Source organism: Vanessa tameamea, chromosome 3, assembly GCF_037043105.1.
Source record: "Vanessa tameamea isolate UH-Manoa-2023 chromosome 3, ilVanTame1 primary haplotype, whole genome shotgun sequence".
NCBI classification, from domain to species: domain Eukaryota; kingdom Metazoa; phylum Arthropoda; class Insecta; order Lepidoptera; family Nymphalidae; genus Vanessa; species Vanessa tameamea.
Genome location: NC_087311.1, coordinates 7,189,203 through 7,212,839, shown reverse-complemented (window position 1 = coordinate 7,212,839; position 23,637 = coordinate 7,189,203). Strand labels below are relative to the sequence as shown.

At 34.5% G+C, this 23,637-nt stretch overlaps 1 protein-coding gene across 3 annotated transcripts; it reads left to right on the top strand.

Annotated features, from left to right (window-relative positions):
* Positions 1-43: 43 nt before the first annotated feature.
* LOC113397135 (uncharacterized) lies at positions 44-22,812 on the top strand. Of its 3 annotated transcripts, none has more exons than XM_026635301.2 (13): positions 44-259; positions 10,472-10,589; positions 11,838-11,976; positions 12,296-12,443; positions 13,833-13,937; positions 14,269-14,403; positions 15,842-16,040; positions 17,261-17,450; positions 17,992-18,243; positions 19,653-19,984; positions 20,507-20,674; positions 20,887-21,078; positions 22,515-22,812. In XM_026635301.2, the coding sequence occupies exons 2-13, from the start codon at positions 10,526-10,528 to the stop codon at positions 22,604-22,606; spliced, it is 2,016 nt and encodes a 671-aa protein (XP_026491086.2). In that variant the 5' UTR covers positions 44-259; positions 10,472-10,525; the 3' UTR covers positions 22,607-22,812. The 3 variants fall into 3 exon arrangements, with proteins under 3 accessions (XP_026491086.2, XP_064073713.1, XP_064073710.1); XM_064217643.1 differs by lacking the exon at positions 44-259 and adding an exon at positions 4,692-5,067; XM_064217640.1 differs by lacking the exon at positions 44-259 and adding an exon at positions 4,692-5,101.
* Positions 22,813-23,637: the final 825 nt, after the last annotated feature.

Sequence of the window (23,637 nt, the reverse complement as noted above, 5' to 3'; positions counted from 1 at the left end):
TTTGAAATGTTATGAACGAACCATTTCATTCAGATTTCAGTCCGTGCTAATACTCTGTATGGCGATAACGTACATAGAGTTTGTCGATCCGTTCACTGAATACAAATATTTATATAGACATTGAGAAAAGAAATGTGTAAAATTGAGGTTTTATAAAAATATTTTATGGAGAAAAAATAAGAAGAAATTTTAATTTGACAGTGACAAAGTGTTAAAATTCTATATTGATATATCAAAATTTGTTTGTAAATATTTATGGGTAATTAATATTTATATCATAAAATTATTTATAAATTTTCATTAAATAATTAATTATTAATTGGTATCGATTATATCCGACGTAAACACCGTTATTGTGTAATTTATGATTTTTTTTTTTTTAATTACCAATGCAACTGTAAAATTTCAAATCTTCAAAATGCTCGTCGTATTCTCACTTATCAAATGAGTCTAAAGTAAATATGTACATATTAAAATATGTCGAAATGTGGAAAATTCTTGTTATTTAGTCAACTATTTGGCGTAATGGCAGTAAATCGCCCTGTAGACTTGCATATGCTACCCTGTTGTTGTTATTATTAATTAACTCGAATTCTCGTATATAATTTTTAGCTGAAGTAGTTAATTTTTTTGTCTAATTCTACTCCTCTAGACCTAAGAAGCCTAATCAGTTTTGTAAAGAGGTGGATTCAAAGCTTAACTGACCTGGCCACCACGGCTAAATTACGACTTGCCGATGTAGAAGTACTAACTTTTTTGGCGCGATATATCTATTATTTATTATTATTATATTAATTATAAAAATCTTATTAATTATTTTCATGACGTTTGTTTATAATAATTATTGTAATACAACTGTACCTACTAAATGAATACCGAGTGAAGGCCGAATGTTAACTTTACTTTAAAGTCAGAAGGTTAAATATTATTTTTCATCAAATACATTTTTACTGCGGATCAAAATCAATTTTATGCGGCCTAGCAAATTAGGTAGTGGGCACCTTTTTATATTCGCAGGTGTAATGACCTGCTTGTAGTACAAGTCGTAGAGTGTAGGACCGTGCCTCGTAAAGCTCGTGAAGTCGTTAGTTGTATGTCTGATATATTTCTAAACGTGTAAGATTTTTGATCCATCTGATTATTGGAAATTAAGAATACAACTGTCGGCGCGTATACGTTTGCATTTATAACATAACATAATTATTTCATGTGCCTAGTCTCTGAGAGCTATGCGATATTATTATTATTTTTTACTTATATTGTTCAATGTAAATAATTCCAGGCTCCAGGCCATGTACAAATTGAAATTGAAACAATTTATTATAAATGTGATTAGCGCTGAAATGATCGCATAATTTTGTATAGGTTGTTTTTTTAGAAACGGATAACTTGAAATTGAAATAAAACACAGAAAAATATTTCAATCTTCATTAAATTGCTTTAGGCTTCATTTCAAATAAATAATAGATTATTTTATCGTGGTCCTATTTCACAACTCCTTGAACAATTATGAAAATAGGACTTCCAGATTACGCCATGTATGTGCCAGCCATGGCAGCCACATGCCCGAAGTGAAATTTAAACATAAATGCCATAAAATGATCAGTCAAGTAGAACTAATTTCGTGGAGATCAGAAATATCTTTGTGTTTCATTTCACTTTAAATTACTCCGCCTCTACAAAAACAACCTTTATAAACTACTGAGTTTACAGAATATTCGGTATTCGTGAGGTAAGGGTTGTCTGTGATAGAGGGTGAAATGGGCGGTGACCGCCAGGGAGTGCCACGCGACCTACATACTGTATTTTGTGTTGAGTGTTGACAGTTATTAATAAAACTTCAGCTGCGTTCCTAGAACGCCGCGCCTATCACAAACCAACCTACATTATTATAATTAATTTCCAATTTTAAGGTTACAGGGTAGACATAAGAGTATATTTTGCGTGTAGATTAGTTAATGAAATGAATGAAAAACTTAGTTTACGTAATAGAGTAGTAAACCACGTTTTTGACCGAGAGTATGCGGTGTTTGAATATCACATACAAGCATAAAAGTAAAAAAACCTAGCGCTAAACATTAATAGAGTCACTTTAAATGAAATAAAAATTGTTAGAACTGTTTCATTAATAATATTTTTTATAAATTAAAAACAATTATAGTTACTTCACAAGATATAAAAACAATTCGCAGCCGCCTCCTTAGTTTCATGAACTAAACGGCTTTCACCGAACTTTTTTATTTACAATTTTTTTTGTCATTGCTATAATTATTATAATGATATGATGTCAGCGATGACGTAATATCATGCCGAGCTCGAAGCAGCAAACCGGTTCAGTCGCCGTCGACCTCCAATTATGCTAATGCTTTCCTCTCCACTCCTCGCCCATATGGGCTATTTAAGGCCGTATAATCCTGAATTGGCTAAAACAACCACAATAGGATATTCTTCTAAATGATTACTTCAAACACTGTTTAAATGGATATATTTAATTAATAAATGTTCTTTAAAATAAGAACACAAATTTGAAATATGTTCTTGATAAAATTTCGTTGTCTGCTTTTATATTGAACTTTTATATTGAACTTTATTTTAACTACCTCGATAGGAAACTCCTACTATCACCCAAGCAGAAAGTATTTAATGAGTAATGTAATAATAATTACGCGAGACGCGATGTAATAATAATCACTAGGTATCTAGGCACTTTAGAGCTTTATAGATAGATTTCAACGTGGGCGAAGCCACGTATTAAATCTTATTCATCTTTATCAGATTAACCTCTGTAGTCTTTTACTAAATACCAAAAAAATTGATGTTATGTTTATGTATATACATTATACACATAAACTTGTACACTAAAACACGCGCGCGTGTTTTGCTTTTAAATAGGTGGAAATTTTTAGAAAGAGGTTAAAAGTTATTTTATATGTGGCATATTGATACATATAATGAATAAAATAAATTCATTTAAACCAACATATTCATAGTTTCATCCCTAGTCTGCTGAAACTGGGATAACCCAAGGAATAGTGAAAAAGTTATTATAAATCTATATAGCTCTGTATGCTACACGAAGAGCTTATTTTCGAAATGTGTATTGCGAGATCAGGTTTGATCTGGGACCTAGACATTAGCGTAGGAAGATACTACAAAGATATAAACAAGTTTTAAGTTTCGATGCACGTTTAACTGTGTTTTAAGCGAAGTGTGAAAATGTAGATTGGTACCTAAAAAGTATTATGCATTTTTCAACGGCTTAAGTTTTAAAAACATCCTATGATTAACATACTGTTTTGGATTTTAAGTAATTCGTTTTCAAAATTTTAAATTATTTTTAGAATGATAAAAAACCATTCTATGTTCATAGTCACAATAGTAAATATACAATAATTACAGTCGATAACGCAGTGGTGGGTTTAAGTACGAATAAATTATATTTAATTGTGGTATTAGATATGTATATTTACCTCCAAGCCTCATAAAAATGAATCAGCCGTATCAGAGTGAGCTATCTCAATTCTAATAAGTCATTCATTAGGCCTGTTTTATCACACTCATTGTTCGTGGTTATTATGGATGCTCATGGTCTCATCACTCATGCATTCATATGACAACATTAATCGGCTGATATCAGTTTCCATTCATTATACTTCAAAAGTTCTGATTGCGCCGACAAAATGATATAAATCTTTCAAACAAGTTAAAAAAAAGAAAACGTTTAACTTATTTATGTATTTACATATATATAGTCTGAAATATTGTCATATTATTTGAGTGATTTTTTTTTTGAGAGTACATTTTTTTATCGAAATCTAAATCGACTATATGTTTTGATTCGGTTATTCAAAGAAAACGGCACCATGTCTGTAATGATAATTCAATCGTTGTTGATGTTTTTTATTATAATACTATTTGGATTTTTATTATTGTATTTCTTGGTAAATATATTCAAATAATTAAAATATATTCAAATTCTGGACTGGTAGGATTTTTAAAGCTTTAAGTAGGAAAGTAAACAAGTAAACGGACCGGTATGGATGTGATCTCTGTAGACTTTATAGTTGTAAAGATTTCCTTACACTGACATTGACATAGACTCTTTAAATACAAACACATCTTTATAATGATTTCCTAAGACCTTTCCATGTACAAAAGCATTTCCATCGAAAGATCGTCTTCTTGAGGAAAATTCAGTTAGCTGCCCTAAATATAGTTTTTAGAGAAATTAAAGCTTTTGTTATTATTAACGATTTCAATATTACTAATGATTTAAATAGTAGATATGTATATGTATTTTTTATTATATCGCTTGAATGAAAAATAATATTTTTTTGAAAATTGTTATTTGTACCTGCGTAGGTACTTACCTATATTGATTAAAATATTTTTTTTTTTGGTATTTGCTTGTTATTGTTTTTTATTTTATCAATGGAAGCTTGCTGAAATTAATGAAAATGCTTTCATTATTCTTTTTTTGCTATCATTTAACTAGTTCTGTAGTGTAAAAACGTGTACAAATACATGTCCTTGGAATTATTATACAGTGTGTTTATGCAAAGTCGTTAAAAAGGTAATGAAAACTTTTGCGATACATACATACTATGCCCGAGTATATATATGTCCTGACATTTAAGTCGCATCAAAATACTCCACTGTACGATGTAATCGCGACGTAAGCAAGTAAAAAGTAAGTGAAACGAGCACCACCATTGGCGGCCCCGTTGTTCGCGGCGTGACGGCGCGCTGTGCGGTTCTTATCGGGGCAAGACTTACTTTGCACTTATTCTGTATTTCAACCGCAGAAATATACAGCATAGTCTGTGGTTCCACTCTCTCCGTACGCGTATTAACTTACATCCAATGCAATACAGTATTTATTGAGAATATCGTGATTCCATTTCTAACGTTGAAATTGTAAAGTGTTTAAAGTTTAGTGAGTGAATGTCGTTTCAACATGTCTATAAGTTAACAATACAAGTTCAATCAAGATCAGAGAAGAAACGGAAAATAAAAGAAACGGAGTGAATCGTAAAAGCTTGTTTACATTTAATTTTAGTGGATCAGGTCTGAGAACGACGATTTTATTTCTTAATTTTAAGTAAGTTGATAATTTAATTTGAGTTTTATACATCAACTTATGTTTATATTCATGTTATTACGATGTATTTTTAAAAAAGAGTATGACGCTCTAATTTTTTATTATTTAATTAATTGACTGATTTTGAAGCGTTAAACTTTATTTAATATTTGAAACAAAATGATAGATAGTAATATTTGTCTTTTGAGTATAAATTGCGACAAACTTAACTTTATTTAAGTTTATGGTAAGTAGGTATAATAAACATTTAAAAATTTCAAGTAACATTAATGGATTTTAAAAAGTTACGTCAGTTTCTTACCAATAAAAAAGATAAATGAAACCTGTTTTTTGTTTAAATATATATGTCTAAATCTTAAATTATTATGATTAATCTTAAATTATAACTCTATATTAGGTGGTTTCTGAAGAAATGTGTAGAAAAAATATTGAAAACAAACTAGTATAATATGAATTGCAGCTCTGTTCCATTCTTTATTATTCAGAATATAAAAAAATGAATACAAAAAAAATCCGTATAATTATATCCAAAACATGAATCAGATCTGCAGTGAATGTAATGTATGCCCGCATTTTTATAAGTTCCCCTCTTTGTATCTTCACGCTTGAAGGCTGCCTGTTTAGTGTATACACAAACCGGTGGGTTAAAAAAACGATGTCATTTCTAAAATGAGTGTCAATTGTATGTGTCTTAAAATTGATTTTATAATTAAAAACAAACGTTATATAGGTACATACATATACGATGACAACCCTTTATTCATTAAGTTTGTTATTTATACCACAGGCTGGCTATAATATGATCGTGCATTCATACAAATCCAACTAGGTGAATCATGTTTTGTAGTCACCGAGACGTTTTGGTAATTGATTACAAACCGCAAGTAATTATTATAGCGAGTCAGCATGCTGGGGATGACTTGTATGTCTAAAACGCATGGCAACTACTGGAGCAAAACGTAATATTTTTACAAAGTTATTTAATATTTAGTATATTTTATCACATAGAAACGTAAGTTGCTTTAAATTTTACATCTTACATTTTTTTTTAATTTTACATTAAACATCTATTGTAAACCTACTTATTATTATTTAACGATCGCAATCATCGGTAAATGTATTCATGTCTAAAATCGCCTGTCCCTTATGTAAGCTCGTTTGGGTAGGTACCATCCACTCATCAAATTATATTTTACCGCCAAGCGGCAATACTTAGGTATTGATGTGTTCTGGTTTGAAGGGTGAGTAAGCCAGTGTTATTACAGGCATAAGGAACATAACATCTCAGTTCCCTTGGTCGATGGCGCATTAGCGATGTACTTAATGGTTATTTTTATACGGCGCCTATGGTTATAGATTGTGATCCACCACATACCATCAGGTGGCCCATTTACCCGTCTGCCTAGTTATGCCACAAAAACAGAAATTAAATTCGTAAAAAATAAATTACGCTAAATAACGTATTATTTAAAATGACGCTTTAATCATTGTAGCGTAACATTTTGTTCCTGATAATAATTACGTGTATATGTCCATTCATTTTATATACTGAAGTTCTTATCGAATTCTCTGAGACAACAAGAAATATTGCACAAAGGTTATCGATTCGTTATACCGAGTAGAACTATTTCTCATACTGTCTCGGTCTCGATGATTAACATCTATACTATGTCTATACTAATGTTATAAATTCGTCAGTAACTCTGTTTGTTTGTTAGTTGTCTCATCACGACTAAACCATTGAACCGATCATGATGAAATTTGTCATTGAAGAGAAAAATATTTACGTGGATGTAGTGGTAGAACCAGTTGTTTTAAATACCATTCAAAACAAAGTTACCTATATCTCCTAATTCTAAGTAAATTAAGAAGGCGGTTGTCGCAACGAAACGATGTCACTGACCGCTTCCATTTCTATTCACCTAATTAAGCCAAAAATATATATAAGGTTTCCATACTTTTCGTTGTAATTCTAAGCTTTCTTTTTGATTACTTTATAATAAGTGATTATGGAACACGTAAACCTTTTTTTTTGTTTTACGAGGAGGTAATGCATATACGCATGCCGCCCGGGGCCCCGGGGACCGGGGCGGGTATGTGGGACTCAACAGGTATCTAATGCCCCGTGCCAGGGCCTGCTAATGCTAATGCCCTGTCCTACCCACTAAAACCATTCTCGGACTTCCACCATGCCGCCGAGTAGTGAGGCCACGGGATCGCCAAGGGCATGCAACCGCGACCCCACCAGCGGCAGTCGCCGTAAGGCGGCTGAATATTCATGGAAAACGCGCCTAGTGCGCGCCTTCCCCCTCATCCTCCACGTGGGAATGTGGCGAACTTCCCAGAGTCCGCCCCTGGAGGCTGGGCGTCAACGAAGCTGACGCCCTTCGGCGGATAAGATGGTAGGCTCTGCCGGTGACCGCCGGTGTAAAACACCTGGGAGGCTCGAGTAGCGAGCCCTCCGTCCCTCCTAGCCAACGAGGCCACTCACATGGTCCGCCTTGACGCAGATCAGGGACGTACCAGAAGCAGCCCCGCGGCATTCCTCCCGCCAGTCTTAGCCATGGCCGACGAGCAAGCTCAAACCGGCCCCGATGCCCAGGGTACACCACGAGGTGGTGACTGACATGTACCCCATGGAACACGTAAACCTGAGTCTATATTGGTTTTCATCAAAATGCAGTAACTAAATGTAAAATAAATTTTGATGACTGCAAAGTCAATGACGAGCCCGAACATGTGTCCCGAATTTTAATGTATGAAATGACTGACCGTTTAACTTATTGGTTTATTACGCGTTATTCAACGGACGTCCGACATCTGTTCGGTATAAGTTAAGCTTGTTAAAATTTAATTATTCATAAAATTCATGACATCGGTGATCGTTATACGTTAGTTAAAAAAGAGGTTACTAATATTTAAAAAAAAAAAATATATATAATAGTAGTAACCTTTTAGTAGATACGAGTAGGTTAGGACTTTAAGAGTTTCATTTTAATTACTTTGAAGATCGTAGTTTACTCTAGCTAACGTAGGTTTAGTCTATATGTTTGTTATGTAATACTACTATACAATATGTTCTCACGTTTGATTAATTTAGTAAAGGCCTGTGTTTGTGTGAACTGCCCTTAGAAGTCGAATGTTATAAAGCGTCGCCGGTCACGCATGGCGACGGACCTTCGCCGATTATAGCGGTGACGGCATCGTACACTCCCGCCACAATCCCACTCCAGTTCGCAATAAATTGCGTTTTTTTAAAACCTGTTTCTGTTTGCTTGACGAATTGTAAAAATATAACGGAACATATTCGATGATTGAAAGACATTTTTTTTTCAAGTTAACAATAAGAATTCCACGATAACTGGTTTTTAGAAAAAAAAGACCAGCTAATTCATATTTATAACAATCTTTTAAAAAAATGCTTAGTACATATTAGTAATCATTAAGTTTATTCCATCAACATACACAGTTTTGCATTATTGTACTTCCAACCCAGTGCTTTATTATATGATTTGATGGCCTTATAGCGTGCTGTGAATCTATAGAAAACAACATTTTGTCATGCAATTAAGGAATATTTAAACGCTGACGGAATCGCTCGAAAAAAAACGATGTGCTATGAAATTCTTTGAGTCGTAGTCTATCCTAGATTTAGTAAGTATAATTGTCATTTCAAAATTGACGAAAGTAAACGTTAAAACTAAATATAAGATAAGCGAGATTTGACATATTTTTAATAATGTTAGCTTTACAGACATCTTTCAACAGATTGCTTAATGTTGTCAATCTCAGTTAAAATTTGGTAGTATGTTTCTATTTAAACAACAAATCATGGCTTGGCTCGAATCAGCAGTCATTCAATCAGAATTCAGCAGTCATGTGAAAACTAAGCAACGTCTACACTGGTAAAACTCAGACTAAAATATTCTTGTTAATTTCCTTATCTATCTATCTATCTATTAGTCTCAGTATCAGTGGCGGGGCTAGACCAACACTTTATGTGGATACGAACAGGGTTGACCATTTTCATATGTATAGAAATATATATTATATGTGAGTGCGCTTAATCCTGAGGTTTCATAATCCTAATAAAATATAATAAGCTACGCAATCGGTTTAAACAGTAATTAAGCCAGTATAATTACTAGTTAACGGGCCTAAGTGGATTGACGGTGTATGGAATGGCTTTTATTTCTTCTAGTGTCAATTTATATGGACGGAGGTGGACACGTACCATCACGAGCCCTACTGCAAGACCCGCAATTATGATTATTTTTTACTGTTCTACTGTTGCGGAATCCGCCTAACTGTTGCCTACAGTTTATCAACGTTATTTGACTGTTTACGAAAACATTGCAACTAACCTACTAAAACAGTCATTAAAATCTATTCGTACTAGGCGGTATGTCCGAAATCCGTAGAATTGTTTTCTACGGATTTCGACTACTACATTAAATGAATAAACAAACATCAAAACTATAAACAGTCTGTTGTCATAACACGAATAGTGAGTAAAGTTACGTAAAAAAATATAGGTTATTTATTTTTACAATCTATAAAATTATTGTTTTGCGTTACTAATATTACAAAAATGTTAATACTTCTTTTGTTCAATATTTTTCTTCACCTATGTTTGCTTTCAACGAAGTTTTTTTATATAGACAATATAAATCCTTGACTTTTCGTGATTAAAAACTAACATTGTATTGCGTTGTCGACTCGTAATAGATGTGAGGTCATTAAGACCTTAAGCAATATGTTGAATAAAGTTTAATTTCGGATTTATGAAACATAAATCAATATTAATTCTGTATTATAAACAGATGCCATAAGTCATTTAATGTCGGGTTAGGTTGAAAAAACAATAGGCCTTGTAAACATGTTGTCGGAGTTAAAACCGCTCGTAGGCAATGTCGCAATGAGTTCACGACAATAGGTGCTCACGTCATTTCGGGACACCTATTTTAAAACCAATGTTCAATGTGCTCAGATATTCAGATATCCCCTCCTTTAGTTACTATGAAATGTCACATGTGGGCGAGTAAAGACGATGCCGTTTATACTCTGCGACTAAAACTTAGGATATATTTTTAATCTAGATCAATAACGTGTAAAATATCGTATAAACTAAAACTCTCCTTTAATATAATACAACGTCTCAGACAGGATGTTGGCAGTTTATATAATTTACTTTAATATGAATATTAAAATTAGACATAACTTTTTGTCTATTCAATTATATCGATATCGAAAATGTGCTAACTATTCTCTTTTTATTTTTCTTTGATATATTTTATAATAATCGGTACTTATGCAGTTTTGTATTTCATTGTGTTATATTTTGATCTTTAAACTTAACTTTTTTTCCAGATACAAAATGTTGAAACATTTAATGACTTAAACTAAGGTGCTAGAAAACTAAAAATGAAGCAACTCGTGAATAAGAATCTCATTACACTGAAATGTGTGCTCTTCTGTTTCCTTTCAGGTAACGTATTCAAGTACTATTATTATTGCTATAGATGAAATAGTAAACGAATAATATTGAACAGAACATTTTAAGGTACCTATAACTTGGAACCGAAAAAATAGTAGTAGTAGATTATTCAGAAAATAAATTTATCCATTTTCACCATGTAGAAGAAAGAGATAGGTAGGACTCATAAATGACTAACTGCTCAACCTACAATTTTCTTAAGGAAAAAATTGGTTCTTGTTCCACCTAGTGCGGAAAGGTGGATGATATGTTTCCTCGCCATGTTTTTCTTCACCGCCGATAAATTATAAACACAATATGAGCGTGAAATATTACCCAACGCAAAATACTAAATTAAAAGCGTTCAAAAATATATCTGCCAATCAAATTAGAAGTAAATTAATACTGGTTTCTGTATTTAAATTGTAAACAACATTCATTTCAAAATATCATCATAAAAATCTGACTTAGAAGTTTTAACGGTTTTGAACTCGCATCATGTACCTAATTTTCTAACAAGTTTTGTATGAGAAAGCGGATATCCGTTATATAATATGAATAGATATTCTAATGTTATTTAATTTTTGTTGAAGAAGTTTTATTCTGATATTTAGAGTTACAAAAATAAAAGAAGTTTTCATCAATCAATAGCAATAGTTGGGTCACTATAAAAAGTGGTCCAATGGCAAGCGTCTTGCTGTATCGCATCGTAATGCCCGCATACAGTGTTGCAACCTTCCTTCTAAGGATTGTGGTCTCCTTATAGGTATAGCTATAGAATGATTTAGGGACCGTTCACCTCGAGCTCCGCTACTGCATTGCGTTCCGGAATAATGGCACGATACTTGTATGGGATGTGTGCCATTTGGAGATAGCCGTATGACACGACGCTTCTTATTTTTGATGCAGCTAAGACAGGAATTCGTTAGTTTGAGTTGTCTAATAAAAATAATATTTTGATGAATATAAATGAAATTATATAAATCTTAAACATTGTCCGGTTTAATTAGCGAATGAACATTGATTACTATGCATTCTTATAAATGTGTTGTATTTAAAAGTAAGAAGCTCAAGCGAGGCATCTCGAATGCTTATTTTCAAAATTCGAATAATTATAAATATTTAATATAACAATTATAAAACAATATAAATAACAATATTTATATTTTTGAAATCAATTGCAAAAATATAAATAACAATATTAACTACACTACGGCGTAAAATTGTATGATTCGCTAATAATTATTTTTTGTGTCATAGGTATTGGGTCGATATACCCATTCCTACCACTGCACATTCTCTCAGTGGGCTTGGACCGAGGAGAAGCTCGACTGATATCAGCAGTTGCGCCCTGCATCGCATTATTGGGTCCTGCGATACTCGGACCGCTAATTGACAAGTGAGAATTATATGATAAGAACATGTAAAAGAAAGTCTGTCTGTCTGTTGTCTAAATGGAATTTGGTATGAAGCAAGTTTGAACTCCAAGAAAGGATATAGGCCTATTTTTCATGCCTAACATCTGACCAACTCTTAATACTCGAACGAAGCCGACAAATAGTTTCAATTCCATTCATAATGTTTTAAGATTCCTCAAGCCTTTTAAGTTAGATACGGAGCACGCTAAGGCAATAGATATATTTATATCCTAGTTCTTGATCATTTTATTAATTGTCTAAAGAATATTGTTTACAATTATGTTAAATTCACTTGGACAGATTGTCAGTTGGCCGAGGGTCCACCGGAGGAGGAACTGGCCCCAGCGGCTCTGGAAAGCTGTTGCGTGTAGTCACCGCCGTGTGTCTTGTATTGAGTGCCTTGTTCTACACGCTGCTGTTAGCGGTGCCATACACGGAACGACATGAGGTAAGCAATATATTTTCACTAAACGTATACTTTATGTACTAATGTTATAAAAAGAGGATAGAAGAGGATAACACAATATTATTCAATTTGTAATTAACTGAATTGCGAAAGATTTTTTGTGGCGTTAATAAGACGTTATTTTAATAGGGTGAAGACAAAAAATTTAAGCAAAATATTTGTTTGATGTATTTGAATTATTAGTCTGAAGATTTTTTATTTAAATCTTAACTTTATTATAGTAGAATTGACCTCGATACAAATAAAATCAATCAGAAAACACAATTATTTCCTTAACAACTTTCTTTTCGCTCTATGTAATCCTTATTCCAATTAATCAGGAGGATACTTTTTTCCAACTAAAGCATTAATTCTGCAACCATTTGCAGATCCAATGGGTGTGAAACTAGAGCGAAATTATTTGCCATTGGGTGAAATATAAATACAATACGTCGATAATTTTGTTTTTAAAATGTTAGACATGTGTTAGAAATTTTCTTTATTTGATATACGATTGGCTGGGGTTGGCCGTGCATATCGAGCACAACATGCCCACCACCTGCCTGCACTCCTAAACTAGGTTATAACCTGAATCATAGAAATCGTTATGTCAGTACGTAACAGGTAACACACTCGAGACCCATTCAATCGTTATGTCTCAAGGTAATAACGAAAAGGTTTAATTATAAAATGCTAAGCGTAATAAAAAAGTTTTGGGTAGGCATTTTGCACTGTATTTCATACGCAAATTAATAACTGTCTTCATATGAGTTCGAATAGTTTTAACTAAATCCTATTAAGAAGGTTTTGTCACAATATTTGTTACGATCGGTATCAACTTTATTGAAGTTTTTTGACAATTTTGAAGAGACTAAGAAATAGTAAGAGATGATTTTCAATCTAATTTTATAAATTTGAAAGCAACTATGTCTGTTTGTTTCATCTTCACGAAACGATATGAACAATCATTGTGAAAGTTAACGTAGATGAAGCTTTGTTTAAGGATATACGGATACGGATACTTATATTATAAATGCGAAAGCAATGAGGTGACAGACCTCGTCGCGCTTAAATCGCTGAACCGATTTAGATGAAATTTGGTATGAGTCCCGGGGAAGGAAATAGGCTTTTTTAATCGAAGAGTTAAATGGGGAGTGACGGTTTGTGTGCTATACGTATATAAAGTTTTATAAATACCGCGCAGATAATACCGTATGTTCAGCTAGTATGTATATAAGTAGGGGTTGAGTCGCGGTGAGCAACTTGACACATATCATATTTAGTATAATAATGTATGTGCACCAATTATTAAACTTCTAACTGTGGGTACAATTTATATATTGCCTGGAGTCTGTTTCTGTACATTTAAAACATTTTTTTATTCGTCAACAGGCTCGTCGTCCCCAAGTATTGTTCATGTGTGACGCGGATGGCGCTTATGTGATGCAAGAAGTATGCACAGAGGGCATGCGATGCAATCGATGGGAGGGAGAAAAGGTGATTTAACTTTAAATATTGGCATTTTATATATCACTTATTTATTAGCATGTCTTGCTTTGACTTTTGTAAAATTATTTGACCAATATACTATACTGATATGCATATACCTACTGTATATAAATCTCTGCTCAGCTTAATATAACTTTTTTTTCCTTACTTATTGTCCTCTTGAACAATTAGATTATTCGTCTAATATTCTCATAATATAACCATTTTCGTTTCATGAGGAGAAAGCAAGGCAAGCAAACAAATTCATTTTAGTGTGTGTAATATAAGAAAATATATTTGGTCAAATAGAACTGTTTGCATAACCTTCTGTCCGTGCCAGTCGGGGGTGCTGGCCGTGAGCGCGTGCGAGTACGGCTGCGCGGACGACAACATGACGTGGGTGACGCGGCCCTTCACCACCACGTCCACCACGACCACGCTCAGCCCCATGTACAACAGCGTCGCCAACGCCACCGTGAGTTGTCATACAAAGACTTGCAGGACTTTTTTATTATCTTCATTTATCAGACCGTGTAATTAATAAATTCCAATGGCAGTAGGAATAAAGATAAACCTAAATTTAAGATAAAACTTAAATTTACATAATCAATACGATTTACTTATACGAACAATTCTTGATGAATATACATATATTTATTTATAATACAAGACTATACCACTCAAATGCTTGTATCCAACTTCAACTTTACTAACAAAGTTCTGATAAACTGCATCGACATTAAAAAGCCATATTTTCACGATTTTATAGTGTATATCGGATATTAATTATTTGAGATTTAAGATCAAAATTGTTTATTTATATTTATTCTTCCTGCAATTAGAATCGGCTATAGATGATATTCATTTTCTCCATTACCCAGTAATATTAACTTAAAAGAGTAACATAGGTTATTACCAGTTATTCTTAGAATAAATCATTTAATCATCTAATCCACGAGTACTTTACGTTGTCGATTTCAAGCGACATAGCTTACTATGATTAAATAGAAAACATTATTTCTGTTGACGATTTCTACTTACTACTTATCGGCTTTAATCAACGCGAAGACCAGAACCGAATAATCAGAATATTATGTAGCGACATAAGGTAGTTAACAAAAAGTGCTTTTTTCTTTCAACGTTATAATATAAAATCAAAAAATATATTCACTAACATAATCAAGAAACATTAAAGACATATAAATAAAAAAGATAATAACCTCTTTGGTTAAAAAAAGAAAATATACTAGAATTAGATTAGATACCGTACTTCCGCACATTGTAGCGAGCATATTTAGTCGCACATCAATGCCTGTCGTTATGTATAGGTGTTTCTTATCCGCAATCGACGCTTAACGATTCATAGCATAATGCCACGTTTTTGATACTTTTAATAAAGTTCTTTTTTTTTTAAAAATACCGAATATATTTTACTAACAAAATTAAAAAAATATTTAAATTGCCGCGTGGATACTTAACTCGAATGGAAGTTGTGACTGGTCTTGAACTAAGAAAGTCTATTGCTATGAAATTAATAAAGAAACATAATTTGTACATTTTACACTACTCAGTAAGTCAAATATACGTATAGTCTATTCTAATCGCAGAAGAAATGAAGATAAATATTTTGTTAATTTGGCTTTTTCCTATTGTGGTTGGAATAGCTATAGGTTCATTCTAAACGAGGTTACGCGTGCCATAAAAGTAAATAGCTACTAAGATACAAACCAAAAAAATGAAACTAAGTATCAAAACTGGTTATTCCGAAATTTACGCTATAAAAATGTCGAATTTCATTGTAACAGATCCCGCTTCATACGGGTACGCATTATATAGGAACAGTGTATTGCCGAAAGTCTTGTTTTTTCAATTTACTACCAAAATGTTATAATGTATTAATATAAGCGCAATAGTCTCCAGCTCCGCTGGTGACGGACGAGGGTGAAGGTGATGACGACTTCGAGTTCAATCCGCCGCACCTGTGCTACAACGGCCAGTGCCTCGTGTACATGCAGCACGCTGCCAGGATGCGCGTGCCGTTAGCGCTGATCGCGCCGGAACCGCCCCAGGATAACTCGACCATGGAAAACAATTGGTGCACATATCGCACAGGTGAGCTATCATTATAACGACAAACACATTGTGACTCAAGGGAACAATATTATCTGTCACAATGCTTTATTATCTTTGACATTAAATAGAAAAATAATGTAGTTCAACTGTATGAAGGCCTTTAGCAGCTCATGTGGAACTCTCATATTTAACACAAGTACGAGATTAATAATTAAAACAAATTCACCATCACAATGATTATGAGAGATATACACTCTGAGATCTGAACATCATTGATATATTTTTTTTAATTGTGATTGATTTTTTAAAGATATTTGTAGAATATTATATAAAGCTCGTCTTGTTTAGACTACGTACCCGGAACTATCTGCAGTGCTGTGATGGATCTAAATTGTAGTTTTTGTGTGAATCATATCATAGCCGTCATCAATACTCCAGTACCTTTTTGTCCGTTTGTTAACCTGTTTTTCCTGTGGTTTCATAGAGTTTAGTAACATTTATTAAAAAAAATTGAAATGAGTATTCTCATTTCTCAGAATTAAATACTGATCAAAATGAAATAGACATTTCTGTAGAATGGTAACTAAAAATCGTAATAAAAATATAACCTTTTAATTTTGTATTGTATTTTCGTTTATTACTTGAACAGGCTATTTGACAATGCGAAAAATAAAGTGTCAATTATTGTAATCAGTATATATGTGATTAGAAATGGTTATTAATAACGAAAGTTGAAAATAATAAAGAATTTATTCAAAAATCCATAAATAAAAATGCATTTTTTAAACGTTTGTCACATGACACAAAACGCTCCTGATTGGTCGGGCTTATGATGATGTCACTTGCTGGTTAACCTCGTTTGCCTACTGTATGTGGATTATATGTGCCACAGATTACAATACAGGAAAGTGACGTTACCGCCCGAATTGCAGCGCCATATTGTCAAAGTAGCGTTTTCGCGCGCTATTTAAATATGGAATTTTTAATTTGATATTTTTCAGCAAATATGTACTAGAATTAAAAAAAAACAACTTTTACTGGGTTCCTTAACCTCTACTAAATAATATAAAATGGATTTTAAAAACTAGTCAAATAGCCTATTGAATTGAATTGAGCCATGATTTGGCAACAAACATAATTTCTCAAATTTCGATTTCGATCGACGTTCGGTTGGGTCGGTCGCGCTAGCAGTAGCGCGATTTTCGATACCGACCGTGATCGGGGCTACGAGTGCTACAAGTGCGCGTGCGTGCTCACAGGCGGCCCGTCCAAGTGCCCCGTGCCGGCCGAGCGGCTGGCGGCGCTGGGCGCGGGCGCGGCGTGTCGCGCGGCCGTGCGCTGCCAGGTGCTCGACCCGTACGACGAGCCGGGCGGCGTGCTGGCCGACGCCGAGTGCCGTCTCGTCGTGGGCGACCCCGCCTACTCCTTCTGGACCTACTTCCTCATCAGGTGCGGCCCGAACTCTTATTCTGCATTCACAAGTATCCGTCCATCCGTTATAAAATTACCCTAGAACATAGTGAATGACGAACTATCGATGAAAATTTTTAACTTCATTATTATTATGAGTCGTTTTATATTACTAGTCGTGCAGAATATTCCACTGATATTACAATGATCGTGTGTCAGAGAATTAGTGAATCATAGAAATAATCAGTTTTAGATGTTTCTGAAACATTAACACGCAAAAATATCAGTATTTTACCTAGGTAATGGAATCTTTCAGCGTAATTTTCACAATTTTCAAGACGTCTGGTGTCCCATCAGACTACGAGGGTACCCCCGCAGAGTCTGATCGGACGGCAATCCTACATGATCGTAGATATATTATGGTATATTAATGCCTTTCGTGATACGGGAGTGTACACTGCCATTACAACTTCAAGACTCCCAAGTATTACTGATAATTTCTTGACAGACAAATCAACACACCTGTTATGCTGGCTTCTGATAGAGGCAGTATATTATAGTTCATTTTTATTGATAACAGGATATTTGCGGATATTTGGCCAACAGCAGCATTAGCACTGCTGGGTGCAGCATGTGTTATAGCCACCAGAGAGACCTCACTAGGACGAGGAGACGTTGGCAGGCAAATGGCATTCGGAACTTTAGGATTGGCTATCTTCCCGCCACTGGCTGGATTTGCAGCAACGCAAATGCCAGATACGCCATACTTGGTGCCATTCTTGATGCACGCTATATTCATGGTGATCGGAGCGATCATATTGCTGGTGGACACGTAAGTAGACATTTTTACTTTATTGTTTGCAACATCATCATTAGATCGCCTTTATTTCGTTTGTTTGTGGCCGTGTGATTTTATTCCATTTTTACCTATAACTTGTCATATCATCAGTAACTCCCTTCTTCTAAATGTAACACACAAACATAGACCATCCACCGTTTTTCGTTCTTCCTCTGACGGTGTAGATATTCATACCTATTTAACATAATTCTCGTAATATGACATTAAATTAAATGTGATAATATATTTCATGTTATCATTTCTGTCGTATTGTTTTTATTTTTTTACGTAAAAATTTGTTAATCAATCTATTCTCGTGTGTCAAAATTCTCATCTTGGCAGATCTATTTTCCTCTCATCCGTCACCGATCCATACCTACATCAAAATTCTGAAATTGTTCCTTTAGTTTAAGTGTAACTGGGGTTCTGCAAGTAATTCATCTACCTTTAGCTGGGTTAGCTTCTTAATTTTGGATTTGATTTAAATTAAGATGGGTAGACATCATATCGATGCGTGCAGAAAGCATAAGGAATACAAAACCGCGCTGCTAATTCATTAGTAAGAATAATTCGTTGATCGGTTGAATGCAGTCACGTAAACAATGACCGTGCTGTATTAAAACAACTTAAAAAAACCAGGCAAAACATATTTATTCAACCAGTAACTGTTTTAGATTTTATAATTCTCTTATTGATTACAGATTTTGACGTAGGTATTTGTAATATAGTATTAGTGAATGATTGTTTTCATATATCACTTATTTTTATATGATATCATCAATACGTCGATAGGTTTAGCTTGTACTAAGTTGATTTTTACTGTTTTTACATAACCGCGAAGCATACTTGATAACGATTGCATTAGTGTAACATTGTTATAAATGTAGAGTTGTGCGATAGCAAACATGTTTCATACCAATGCAAATCCTGAAAAAACCCAATGAAAATTCATCATGAGCACTTAAACTACGTAAAAAACATTTAAAATATTGTCTGAAAAATGTGTACATTGTTTTTTTTAATAGTTATGTATCCTGTTTATGTTCTGTTTTGATGCAAAGTGCACTTAGTACTCGTATAGGAATTTTGTAAGTACTCATATTTCAAAACATTTGCAAATTTAACTATAGCGGAGACTTTTAAAATGTTTAGTGATGATATGAAGTTCTGTGAAAAAATTTAAATACAATTATGTTGGCTGTTATAAAAATATTAAGTACAACTGGAAAAGAAGTCTATTGCTAGAGCAATTTGTATGTCTTTATTTTTAAACACGGATAAATATGTCAGTAACGATGTAGATATTACGTATACAACACATATACATATATGGTATAATATATCTTAAAGCCGTATCTGTAGAAACAAAACCGGTCGGGGCTACGAATGTGTGACGTTTGCAGACGCATGCCGCTGTCGACGCCCGAGTGGTGGTGGCACACGGCGACGGGTGCGCTGGCGCTGCCGCTGAGCGCGGTGCGGCGCTACGGCGCGGAGACGGCGGCCGTGTTCGCGGTGGTGGCGCTGCTGGGCGCGCTGTGGAGCGCCATCGACGCCTACCTGCCGTGGACCGTGGCGGCGCTCAACGGCACGGCGCTGGAGGCCGGCCTCACGCTCACGGCGGGCGCGCTGCCGGCCGTGCCCGCGCTGTGGTGGGCCGAGGCGCTCGTCGACTACGTGGGCCACTCCAACGTCTTCATCACCGCCTTCACCTTCTACTGTCTGCGCTACACGGGTCGGTGCCGCTTTGACTTCTCGTTTCGCATTCTACTCTTTAGCCATGACCACGCTGACGTTTCTGACGTGAACTTTTGATCTGCCACCAGATTGGAATTTAGATATGAAAATAATAATAATAGAATGATTGATCATTTCTTACCCGATTAAATAATATAGCCTAATGCACTCCTTATCAATAATTTTCCTTATAACCAAATATTTTTTGGATTTATCTTAACTTGAATATAATATAAATATAACATAATAAATATAGCAGCGTGAATGCCAAACAATGAAAATTGAGAGATTTCACAAAATTTCAAACAATAAGACTTTTGTAAACCTCTGAAACATACCATACAATACTGATAATTACCGCTGTTGTTTGATAATAAATTGTAATTAATTATTTACACCGAAGGAGGTCACTTAAATTGTAAATTTTGTAAATTAACAAAAGTAAGTCAGAACTATAGCAGTCACTCGACTCTCATATAAATAACTATTTACACAATTTAAATATATTTTTTTATTCCAGGTCTCGCTTACAGTGAGTCATATTCTTGGGTCGTGGTTTGCGAACTATTGGAAGTTTTCACATTAAGTCTCGTGTGGGTGACGGCCATGCTGTACTTCCGACACCTCGTACCCAAGAAGTATACGACGACTGGACAAGCGCTGCCTGTGATTGCACACTTCTGTATCGGTAATTCAATAACACATAGTGATTTTTAAATCTTTCTAGGCCCATATGCACTAGTACTTACCATCGAGGATAAATAGTTTTGACGACTCTCTTTCGACCCGGAAGTACGCAGCTCGTACGAATTAATTACTAAGTATTTTATTGCTCTATTTCTTATGAAGTGACAAAAATATTTATGAACAATTTCCCACTGCAATGTCGCTGTCGGGCAGGTCGCTGCATCGGCGCCATAGTGAGCGGGCTGGTGTCGCTGGAGCAGCCGCTGGAGTCCCTGCGCAGCGTGTACCGCGCGCTGGGCGTGACGGCGCTGCTGGCGGCCGCGGTGTACCTCGCGCTCTACCACCTGCTGCTGGCGCCGCGCTGCGCCGCGCCCGCCGTCGCGCCGCCGCACCACCTGCTGCAAGGTGACCACACGCCACACGCACCCACCCCACTACAAGCCACACGTAGCCACACCGCCACAAAGTACACCTACCTACATCACCACACGTGACCACACGCAAAAAAATCATTACATAAGTAACTAATTAAAATGAATGTGGAATGTATATTTAAAGATTGCAATTGCGTCTTACACTATACTTAGAAATATTTCAATAGACACGTAGATAAGATAATGAGGATTGCCGTAAGTTGTATTCGTTCAGTACGTACGGAGGGATTGCTTCTTGGCCTGTGATAATGTCATACTATAATTGAATATCATTATTTCAAAGAGGACTCGAAATATCTATCTACCTCGCATGTTTAATTGTATAACTCATACAAAATAGTAACATTGGATAAATTGACGCCAAAAAACTATTTACGATTTTGCTAGAATGGTATATAAATCCAGTTCGCTGGTTGATTTAATAAACTGAGGTAAACTTAGACCCGTGTTAAGCACCGGCAGTTGCAAGCAGTGATCTAGAGAACTCTCCTCCCCCTTAAAAATATTAGACTTTATCATTGGCCAGGCGCCTCTCCCTGCACCTTGGATTAAGACTAGCCTGGATGCCCCGACAATATTTATAGGGTGATAGGACTCTCGTATATATGTCAAAACATGAGTAGCTTAATGCCTTTTCACATGCTTACGGCTCGACGTCGTGCCGCATCAACTCCTTCACCTGTACCTCCTACTTTGTTTACGCCCTGTCACGGTCGCAGCAGTTTTGTTAGTTCTTTATTATTTAATAGAACGAATAGTGCTTATAGCCTTACTCCCATTACATACATGAGAGAATATATTGGATTCGTTCATTCGGTGCTATGAGATATCCATCATGAGGATCAATCCTACAATGTTATAATTTTCTTAAACATTCCGGCGAATGGTGAAAGGAATTTCCCGCAATCGTCCGTGGCGGCTTATGGTCGTGTTCATGTGAACGAGTCGATATATGTATGAATGTTTGTAAAGACCGTTGCCGCGGCGAACCCGCGTTTGTAGTGAACGAGGACGGGTGATGGCCGTGTGACAGCTGTCATCGTAGCTCATACATTAATACTTCACACGGGACGGTTACCGTGCGCGTGTGAAAAGGCACTTGACTTCTCTTCTAAGTATGTTTTTGTACATTATCTATCATTTGCCGCGTATTTTATGTGGCACTACGATCTTTGAAAATTATTAAAATATTTAATATTTGTAATTTATATATAAAGCTAGCACAGTGGAGGGACAGCTTAATGGTAAAGGTATGTGAGGGTTATTGCATAAAAGACACGAGAAAAAATATTATAATGCACTAACCGTTTTGCATGAACATCTAGTTATTGTTGTCGTGTACAGGTATACATGTACGATTTGAAAATATACCAAATAAATATTAATCTTTATAAATAAAAATTACAGGACTGAATGCAAATGGCGGTTCCAACGGCAACTATTCACCGATGCGAGTCTATCACGAGGAACGCTCGCGGAAAGGACATTTCCGTTATTGAGTCATTTTAAATTATACTGTTGTTTTTTTTGTATTTTAATACTTCCTCTATGTAAGTTTTCCGACAAGTGCATAATTGTGATATAACTACTTCTTTACTAATGAGCCTGATTCAATCAGTTTAATATTTAAGCTTAAATATTTTAACGCCTATTTGCATTTTAAATAAAATTAAGAATAATTTGTAATAAATAAATTTTTATGATTAATTTTACTTTTATTTTTTTTCCAGTGACATGAATTTGAATATTGCATAGTATAAGAATTTTAACAGTTAATGCCGTATTAACAGAAAATAATACAAAGACTATAGAAAAACCTTTATGGTTTTTATTATATTGTTACCGTTACGTTGTACTAATAATTTAATTACACATATAGAGCCATAGTAGATACATTTTAAGCAGTAAACTAAATTTAATAACCTATATATTAAAATACAAACACCATGTATCACTCAATATAACAAAATTTATCACAAAATGAGAAATCCCAAGTCAGCAAACATATTTTAGATTATAAAATTAAATCTTATATTTTAGTGTTGCGACTACGTTGTTTTATTTACAATAATCAGATTATACAAATACTGATCTTAGAACTTAGTTACCACAGTTGCTATATTTTTTCTTACATCGAACAGGATAGTTGTAACACAATTACATATTTGTTGTAACACCTGTTTAATCATTACAAATGCGGGGCGATTTTTGAGATGTCTACATAAAGTCAAAGAAGTATACACAAAACAATTTAATCTCTCTTTTTGAACTGTTTCCTAGAACTCAGTTTAAATGCAAGAACTACATACTATAAAAAAATCGTAAAAATATCAATTTGTTGAAAACAAGTACTATTTCTAATTTTATATATAAAATAAAAATTCTAAGCATTTTTATATATTAACTACGACATAAACAAAAGTTTAACATATTTAAAAATATATAAATTCTCTTTTTAATGATACAGTTCTCATGGCACAACTGTCGACAAAAACTAGAAATATGATTATTATTTCCAAATAAAAAAGCA

Excerpts from the sequence above, each read along its gene's own strand:
- LOC113397135 (XM_026635301.2), top strand. The coding sequence starts at position 10,526 with ATGAAGCAACTCGTGAATAAGAATCTCATTACACTGAAATGTGTGCTC. Across the intron at positions 13,938-14,268 it reads ATCGATGGGAGGGAGAAAAG|TCGGGGGTGCTGGCCGTGAG; the intron begins GTGATTTAACTT and ends TGTCCGTGCCAG. Across the intron at positions 19,985-20,506 it reads CTACTGTCTGCGCTACACGG|GTCTCGCTTACAGTGAGTCA; the intron begins GTCGGTGCCGCT and ends TTTTTATTCCAG.